At 61.9% G+C, this 8,465-nt stretch overlaps 1 protein-coding gene across 1 annotated transcript; it reads right to left on the reverse strand.

The window, feature by feature from the left end:
- Positions 1 to 1,580: 1,580 nt before the first annotated feature.
- GDF7 (growth differentiation factor 7) lies at positions 1,581 to 5,653 on the reverse strand. The gene is made up of 2 exons (XM_069495026.1): positions 5,275 to 5,653; positions 1,581 to 2,551 (listed from the first exon to the last, which is right to left on the reverse strand). The coding sequence occupies exons 1-2, from the start codon at positions 5,651 to 5,653 to the stop codon at positions 1,581 to 1,583; spliced, it is 1,350 nt and encodes a 449-aa protein (XP_069351127.1).
- Positions 5,654 to 8,465: the final 2,812 nt, after the last annotated feature.

An 8,465-nucleotide genomic window follows, 5' to 3' on the forward strand; every position in this document is an offset into this window, starting at 1 on the left:
CGGACCTTAGCATCTAAGACAAAGGAAGAGTTAACGCCTCTCCAGGACCCCAAGGAGGAAGCCCAGCACATCACACAGAAGCACCCAGGAAGGCTGCAGGTGGGTGCAAAGCAGCCCTCAGGCCCCCAGATGAGCCTGTTTCTCTTCCCTCTGCCAACCATTTACAGCAGGCCACGAAGGAGTCAAATAAAACAACAGAGGCTGCATGCTCAAGCTCACTTTCACATGGATAGAAAATCTGACCATCAATAAGGCTCTTTGGGGCAAAATACAGAAACTGGGGGATAGGCTTCCACGTCCGCTCCCCCACACTAGGGCCCTGCCCTTCTGAAGGCCAAGGCCAAGCTGAGGAGGGGAGGGGGCAGGCCTCCCTCCTGCTCTCAGGGTCTGGGTTGTGAGTTTAAGTCTGACAAAAGCACTTTTGTGGGGCTTCACTTCCCATTGCTATCATACTGCCAAAAACTACAGCAACAACACAGTGAGAGCATGTAAAAGCCCAAGCTAACTTGATAGCTGAGCCCAAGCACGTGCCAGCCATTCAGAGTATGCCATTTGGAGGGGGCTGCGTCTACCTGGCAGACCAACCTGCGTCCTCTGCTGGAGCTGGCCTGAGGACACTCAAGCCCTGAGACTTCCACCAGCCTCTTAGGAAAACCTCCCAGCAAGTCTCTAGGAAAAGCAGTAACTTCCCCCCTTCCCCGTTCCCAGCCATTGCACTAACTTCAGCGACCCCAAGGCACTGCTACCACCTCCCTCTGCCCAGCCCGGGAGCTTCTGACCAGGCAGATCCCACCCCACCCCCGATGTCAAGTCAGATCAGACTCAGCAGTTTTCACTTCCCCCAAGAAAGGAAAATATTCTTTCCACTTTCTAGATCATTTCCAATTGGAATTTATTAAAAGGGGCGGGGCTGACCCTTGCAGAGATCTGGGAAGCTCCACAACACATTCTTTCAGGCAAAACTTCCCTTGCAAAACTGAGGCAGGGGGCGCGTCAAATTATTAAAGTTAAAGAAAAAAGATGCCTTTTGCAGCGGTTTCTTCCCAGAGGAAATGGCCCCGATGCAATGCAAACCCTCCAGAAAGGGCTTTACAGCTTTTCAGTCGGTCACAGGGGGCACCACCACCGGGAACTCAGCCACCCGCGCCCCACACCAGGCGCAAACGAATAGGGGTTAGAGAAAATGTATTTGACTGCCCCTTTGCTTCACCCATTCTGGAGCCCCCAATTTCCTAACCCTTTTCTACCCTTTTTTCGTGCCTGTTACTGTAACATCAACACAAACACCTTTCTCTCCCCAAGTGGGGGCAGTGGGCGCAATGGTGATCTCTTTGCAAGCACAAGGCTGTGACAGTAAGTAGCGGCAGGTCACGTCGCCTCTTCCTAAGGCTTTCAGAGCTGTCCACGGTAAATGTGCGCATGAGTGAACGAATGTGTGTGAGTGTGAACGTGTGCTCTCCCTCCTCCGTGAGGGCCGGGCCAGGGTCGGACTCGCACGCATGCTTGGTGACAGGCTGGCCCACTGGGGCTCCTTAGCTGGGGTCCTCGGCGGCAAGGCTGCCCCCTCCCCAGCCCGCACGCTACCTGCAGCCGCACGCCTCCACCACCATGTCCTCGTACTGCTTGTAAACCACGTTGTTGGCGGCGTCGATGTAGAGGATGCTGATGGGGCTGAGGCGCGCGGGCACGCAGCAGGAGGCCGGCGCCGCGTCGGGCGCCATGGAGTTGAGCAGAGTCTGGATGATGGCGTGGTTGGTGGGCTCCAGGTGGGAGCGCAGCGGGAAGTCGCAAACACCCTCGCAGTGGTACGCCTCATAGTCCAGCGGCGCGATAATCCAGTCGTCCCAGCCCAGCTCCTTGAAATCCACGTGCAGCGGCTTGCGGCTACAGCGGCTCCGGCCCCTGCGCCCGTGGCCCCGGCCCGCGCCCCCGCCGCTGCCCTGAGCCGCCGCCCGTGTCCCGGCCAGCGCCGTCCTCCGCCGCCTGCGGCCACCGATGACTACCCTCGGCGACCCGGTGCCAGGTCCCGCGTCGGGCGGCGGCTCCGCGGCCAGAGCGGCCCCGAGCGCGCGGGCCTGAGCGCGGATCTCTCGGAACAGGCTCTCCTTCCTCTTCGAGCGGGAGGAGACCACGAGCAGCGCGCGCTCCTCCGCCACCGCCGCGCCGCCTCCGCCCCTCCAGCCGAAGCCCAGCCGCCGCAGTGCCAGCGGACTCCGCGCCGGGCGGGCCACCGCGCGCAGCAAGAGGCAGAAGGCGCGGGGGGCGCGCGGCTCCCGGCGGTGGCTCCGCACGGCGTCCGCCACGTCGAACACCTCCCAGCGTGCGCCGTCCAGGGGCTCGGCGGCCCGCGAGTGCAGCAGGCGCGGCGCGCGGGCAGCGCCCGGGCACGTGGACAGCAACAGCAGCGGCGAGGCAGTCGCGCTGCCAGGGCCCTGCTCCGGAGACCCGCGGCGGCGCAACACACGCAGCTCAGCACCCACCACCTCGTCGGCGTCGGGAAGGCTGGACACATCGAACAGGAAGCTCTGGCCCGTCTCGGCTGCCGATTCGTCTGCAGGGGACCGGCAGGGACAGACAAAGAGCAAAGAGCTGAGTCAGAGCGAAGCCTGCACTCTCGGCCGCGGGGCCTCCTACCTGCAAACGTCCCTGCCGCCTTCGATGCCGGAGCAAGGCCCCTTAGAGCCGGCGCCTGGCCCGCGTCTTGGCCACCGCCAGAAGGCTGCCGGTATGGCCTAGAGCAAAGGGAGCGCTGGCCCCGACTATTGGGACCCGGCTTTGGCTCAATGAACCAAAAGTCCCGCCACCCGACAACCCGCGGACCAGGAGGGCACCCCCGCACCCATGACCAAGACTTAAGGCCATTACAATTCTGCCGCCTGCCCCAGAGCCATGGGTTTGTGGGCACAGGGTCCGAGGTGCACAGAAGGCCTAGTGAGGGCGTGGGAAGTCGTGCAGCCCTTCCTGACGTCCGGAACTGTGTGGGGAGTGCTCGTTATTGCCCTGCTGAGCCCACTGGAGAGCCGAGTCTCGGCTGTGCGAAAACGGAAGATTCTTGGTCCCTGAAAACTCTTGGCTCTTCTTCTACCTCTGTTCCCCTAGCCCAGCCTGGACGTCCCTTCTGGCCGCGATCTCCCTTACAGGCTGGAGCCTGCGAGCCGTCCAGAAGGGGAGCACGGCTGCAGTGTCCCTCTAGTCCAACCTGTCGCTTTGCCAAGGGGAACTGAGGCCCAGGTAGGGGCCAGGCTCCCCCAGGGTCTCACAGCAATGAGCTGTGCTGCTGGCGATCAGGAACCCCAGGCTCGCTCGGCTCCTCCCGGTGCTCCGGCGGCCTCCGAAGGAGGGGAAAGGCGGCAAAGGAACGGAACTCAGACGGGCCGGGGGCAGCCTGAATATGGCCTTGCTGCAGTGAGGGCAGCAGCGGGCTGAGTGAGGTCTTGCTTCCAGGACCCGCGGATCCCTCCGCGGGCGGGCGCATTCTTCCCTCTGTTGTGACTTATCTCAAGCTTGGGGGTTTTATTTCTGATTGTGGACACTTTTCCCCCGCTTTTTGGGCTTAAGCAAAAAAAAAGTTAAAATTCCACCAAGCAGCAGATAAGAGCTCCCTTTGAAGGGGGTCATATGGTTTCGTTTTGCCCCAAAGTCGGAGAGACTGTGCAGGCTCTCCCCATCATTGGGGATTTGCCCACCAACCACCGACGCCAGGCCCTGATGCCTGAAGTTTGAGGTCTGGCCCTGTCGTGGCCTCTGGGGACCTCAAGCAGTCTGCTCCAAGTTGAGGTTCAAGGTGAAGATGGGGGGCAGGAGAGGCGCTGGGCAGTCGCCCCTCTCCCACTTTCTCCCCCGGGCTTTCGCCAGCACTCTCTCTGAGCTTCCCCTGCAGCCCCTCGGCCCTTCCAGGCTCCTCCGGCCCTGCCACTGCATTGCCTCCACAAGGGCAAAAGGAGAGGTGGCCTCTCAGGCCTTGCCAGCCCAGGGGAGCTCCCCAGGAAAGGATTTATCTCCATCTGAGACCATGGTAGACTTAGCTCAAGCTAAGAAAAAGCGTCTAGTGCTTCTGTCAGCTTAGGGTGCTGCACAGCCCCTTCCTGCAGCCAGCATCCCGTCCGAGGGCCATGTCAGGCCCTCAGAGAATGCTTGAGTGTTCTAATGAACCATAGGGCCATTTGGGCCCAGGATTTCCACTACCCAAAATAAAGCACTCTGTGCATGGAGGAAGGATCTGGTGCCCAGCCTCTGCCTGCTCTCCCAGGCCAGGACCTGAGGTGCACAGGCTGCCAGTGGCTCCCAAGCAGGGTCCCCTCAGACCAGCAGCACTTATTTCCAGCCCTATTTGCCTTTCTTTCCCTCCTGCCCTCCATGCTGGGTCTCTGGCTGGATAGAATTAGGGCCGAAATGACTTGCATTTCCTCCTGAAATTAGTTAAATTTTCTCTATCTGTCTGCTTTAATGATTTCAGTGGAGATTAATAAAATCCAGATGACACACAGCAACCACCACACAGCCTCACCCACATCCTACCTTTGGAGGGCCCAGGCCAGAGCAAGGTGGGGCGCTTGGTCTGAGAGAGACCTGCATTCCTGAACGGTCTCCTGGCCTCTCCTCCCCACCAAACCACAGTCTGGGACCTCTGGCTCTCCCAGGGGCCCAGCACCAGACAGAGGCACCCAGCTACACACTTGGCACATACGCAAGCCACCACCACCCAGACCAGCCTGCTGAGTAGGACGTTCCTCATACCTGATGATGCCACCATCTTCTCCAGGGCCTTTACTTGAGCCTGATGCTTGCCTCTGCCCCAGATTCCCCTGGGCTTCCCCCAATTTGTGCAGCCCCCAGGAGACTGGGAGCTGAGGAAACTGCTGCAACGAAGCAGCCGCCGCCATCACTGCAGTCTCTCTCGGCCAGACCCAACTCCTGCCCTTTTTTCTCCGAGGGCTCTGAGCCTGGGCCCACTCCAGACCCTTCCCCAAGAAGTGAATCTTGGACTCAGCCTGCCTCCTCGAAAGGACCCGCCACCCGACAAGGCCAGGGCAACCCCGCAGAGGGGACCGGCTCAGCCCTCTGGGGCCCGGCCCCGCGAACTGCCGCCACTCGCACCACAGTCCAGGCTCAGCCGGTTCGGGTGCGTTGGCCTCGGCAAAGTTCCTTTCTAACACCTGAGGCTGAGATGTGCAGGGTCGCGGCCCCGAATGGAATGGAGCAGTGGCACGGCTCCGGGGGTGGTCTCAGCCCAGGACCGGACGGGATGGGCGGGCACAGAAGAGGCGTAAGTACCTTGGGTCGCCTGGTCTGCGAAGCCGGTGATTGTGTCCGCGCGGCCGTGGCCTGAGACAGAGACGGCGGCTGCCCCGGGCGAAGCCCGCCCGGCCAGACTCCGGTAAAGCGACATCATGAAGTGGTGCGGCACCACCGAGCCGTTCCTGAAGCCTGAGCCGGCGGCCCGGCGCGCAGCGCGGGCCCCGGGAACCACGGCGGCCGGGACAGCCGAGGCGCCTGCAGCCGGGGCGAGGGTCCGCCCGCCGCCGCCGCCCCCCGGGCTCCGGGCCGGCCCAGCCCCCGCCGCTCGCAGCACTGCGGCCGCTTCCAGCCCGTCGCGGGGGCGGCAGGCGCTCAGCAGCCAGAGGCACAGCGCAGCGGCGGCGCTCAGGTCCATGGGCTCCGTGGGCCGGGAGGGCGGGCGGCGAGGGCTCCGTGGCTCCGGGAAGTCCCCCGGCGCCTTTTGAACATAGTGTTTAATAATGGGGGAAGTGTGCGCAGCCAGCCGCGGCCCCCCCTTCTCTCCCACCCCACCCCGCCCAGCGCCCGGAGCAGCGCCCCCTGCTGAACACTCTAGCAGCAGCGCTGCGCCCCCAACTCGGGCCCAGAGTGGAGTCCGGGACAGGAGCCTCCTCCTCCCACCGCAGCACTTCACCCCCACTTTCACCCAGCGATTGCTACCGGCCCGAGGCTCCCGCCTCAACCGAGTGTCCTGCCTCCATTCCCCGCGGCAATGCGAACCCCGCTCCGCCCGCGCTGCGCCCGAGACCAATGCGCCCTCCTTGATTCGAGGCTCCGGGGCATCGCGCGTACCCGCTCAGCTGCCTCCCCACTCCTCTGCGGAGAAACACCCGCCCCCTCCCCGCTCCTATTCCGCTAGTGCCAGGGACGCCAGAGGTGGGGCCGCGGAAGGGATCGCCCCTCCCGTGCGGCTCTCGCTGCGACCCCGTGGCTATCGAGCACCGAGAGGCCACAAAGCGCGCGGGGCAGCCAGAAAGGCGCGTTGTCGATCACCAGGTCGGCGGTTCCCCACCTTGCCACGGCCCCCAAAGGATCTGAGCGGTCAGCCAGAGCAGGTGAGGAGGCCCACCGGGAAGGAAGAGAAGATGAGCGGCTGGAAGGGAAGGCCGAAAAGAGACCCATGGACACGGGCCGCCTGTCGGAAAAGAAAGGTTTGGGCGCGGAATTTGCGCTTAAGTGGGAGCCAAGCTCTTCACGGAGCTCAGGAATTACTAAGGCAGCCCCGGGGTAAGGAGGGGACTCCCGCGCTTGGGTGCCCTGCCAGTTTGTGCGTCGAACTGGTGACCTTCCGCCCGCCTTCGGGGGTGGGGACGGTTAGCTGAAACCTGCTACCGGGTAAGTGCGGGCGCGGCCAGAACCCGGGAGGGCGGGCGGCTAGGAGCCCTGGGGTGGCGCCTCCGTACTTCTTTCCGTCGCTGCGGTTATGGCACGGGCCTGGGTGAGTGGCCGGGACGCCTGGCGGAGGTGGCGGTGCCCGCGAGCGCACTTGCGCGGGCGTCAGGGCACTTGTCTCCGCAGCTGGCAGGGGGAGGTCCCGGAGGCCACGTCTTTGGGGGACGCGCAGGAAAGGGAGGTAGTCGGTGAGTGTCGGCTCAGCTCGAGGGGCAGCCCGAAGATTCCCTGAGTACGAAAAACTTGCAGCCGACCCACGAGCCGGACGAACCCCCGAAGAAGGGCAGGCGCGTCCTTTTCATTTAAACTCGATCTCTAGACCGGGTCTGTGCGTTGTGATCACTTTGAGCGGGGTATCAGTTTCAGCGCGATGCTGCCAGATCCACAGCCGCTCGCCAGGCTGCGCTGCACTCTGACCCACAGAAGAGGCCGGGCGGGGAGCTCCCCTGAACCGCCGCTTCGTCCCAAGCGAACTCGCAGGGCCACCGCGCAGACGCGGCGCCGGCTCAGCTTGGGGCTTTGAGCCACTTAACGCTCGAGGACCTTTGGGGGCTGGAAGGAGAGGCTTGGCGAGGGTCAGTCCTCGCGGATCGATCAAGTGGGCCGAAGAGAAAGGCCTGAAATAAGCGAGAAGGGCGGACCCCGGGCCAGGGTCAGCGCTGCCGGCGCCGAGGGTCTTCCCAGGATCTTCCCTTGACCTGGATACGGGCCCCTGGGGCGTCTGGGTAACCAAGCTGCAGCAGCCCACTCTGCCTTTGGGACCAAGGTTGGAGAGTTGGCAACAAACCCATAGTCACGGATTTCCCTCTTTTGGTGCGGGACAAAGTGGCCCTGCAGGAACCACGCAGGCTGGCTGTCAGATTCCCACCACCGCCACACACAATGGCTGGCAGCAGGTCTCTGTGCTGGCCTCCACTGTGCTACTCGGCCTGCCTTCCTTCCCCCTGCAGCCGGGAACACACGGCCTTTTGGTGTTTTGCAGATCAACTCGTCTATGATCTGTGCCAACACCCTGGGAACCCCGTGCTGGAGTCAATAGTGCTAGTCCTAGATCTGGCTTTGATCACTAACAGCAAGTCTCCCTTGCCTGGGCTTGGCTTGTTTCCTCAACTTTTTAAAGGCGAGAATAGAGGGGTCCTGGCACAGTCTTGCCACAGCCAGTGACAAATAAATGTTTGCTGATTCCATGACAGCCCTGCCCTTAGGCCACCTCAGGGCTTAATGAGGGATGAGTTGGAATCCCTGCACCTTTGCCATCCCCATGGGAGCAGGCCACTTCGCTTGTTTGAGACTGAATTTCCTCATCTGTAAAATGGGAAAATTCTCAGCTCAGGAAGTTTGTGTGTGGCTGGGATAACAGGCTGGCACAGAGGAGGCTCAGTAGCCTTGTCCCCAACCCTCAATGTATTCTGAGTGCCAAAGGTGATAATGGCAGAGAGAGAAGCAGCTTCTACGCACTGGAAGGCTTTGCAGGAGGCATTCGGGGTAGGCTGATGCTGCCAGAGCCACTGCCTGCCAGTTGTGTGTGCTGAGTTCAACTCAGCTTCGCCCCCGTGTCTGGTCTGTACAGTGAGACACTCATTCATTCATTCATTTATCATCCCTCCACATTTGTTCCTTCTTTCAAGTAAATACTTGTCCCCAGTTACTCTTCCCTGTACTGTGGATTCAGCAACGCACAGGACGAACACATGGAGCTTTAGGATGGGCACAAGAGGCAAGAAACAGTAAGCACCTAAATGTACGATCTCTCTGCCAGGAGATGCAGAGCAAAGTGCTGGGAAACCAGGGCTGGG

Source organism: Eulemur rufifrons, chromosome 19 (assembly GCF_041146395.1).
Source record: "Eulemur rufifrons isolate Redbay chromosome 19, OSU_ERuf_1, whole genome shotgun sequence".
In the NCBI taxonomy this organism is placed as follows: Eukaryota; Metazoa; Chordata; class Mammalia; order Primates; family Lemuridae; genus Eulemur; species Eulemur rufifrons.

Bases quoted from the DNA above. Each gene is read 5' to 3' on its own strand.
- GDF7 (XM_069495026.1), bottom strand. From the start codon at position 5,653: ATGGACCTGAGCGCCGCCGCTGCGCTGTGCCTCTGGCTGCTGAGCGCC. The intron at 2,552-5,274 runs GTACTTACGCCT...GGTCCCCTGCAG, and splicing joins CGCAGACCAGGCGACCCAAG to ACGAATCGGCAGCCGAGACG.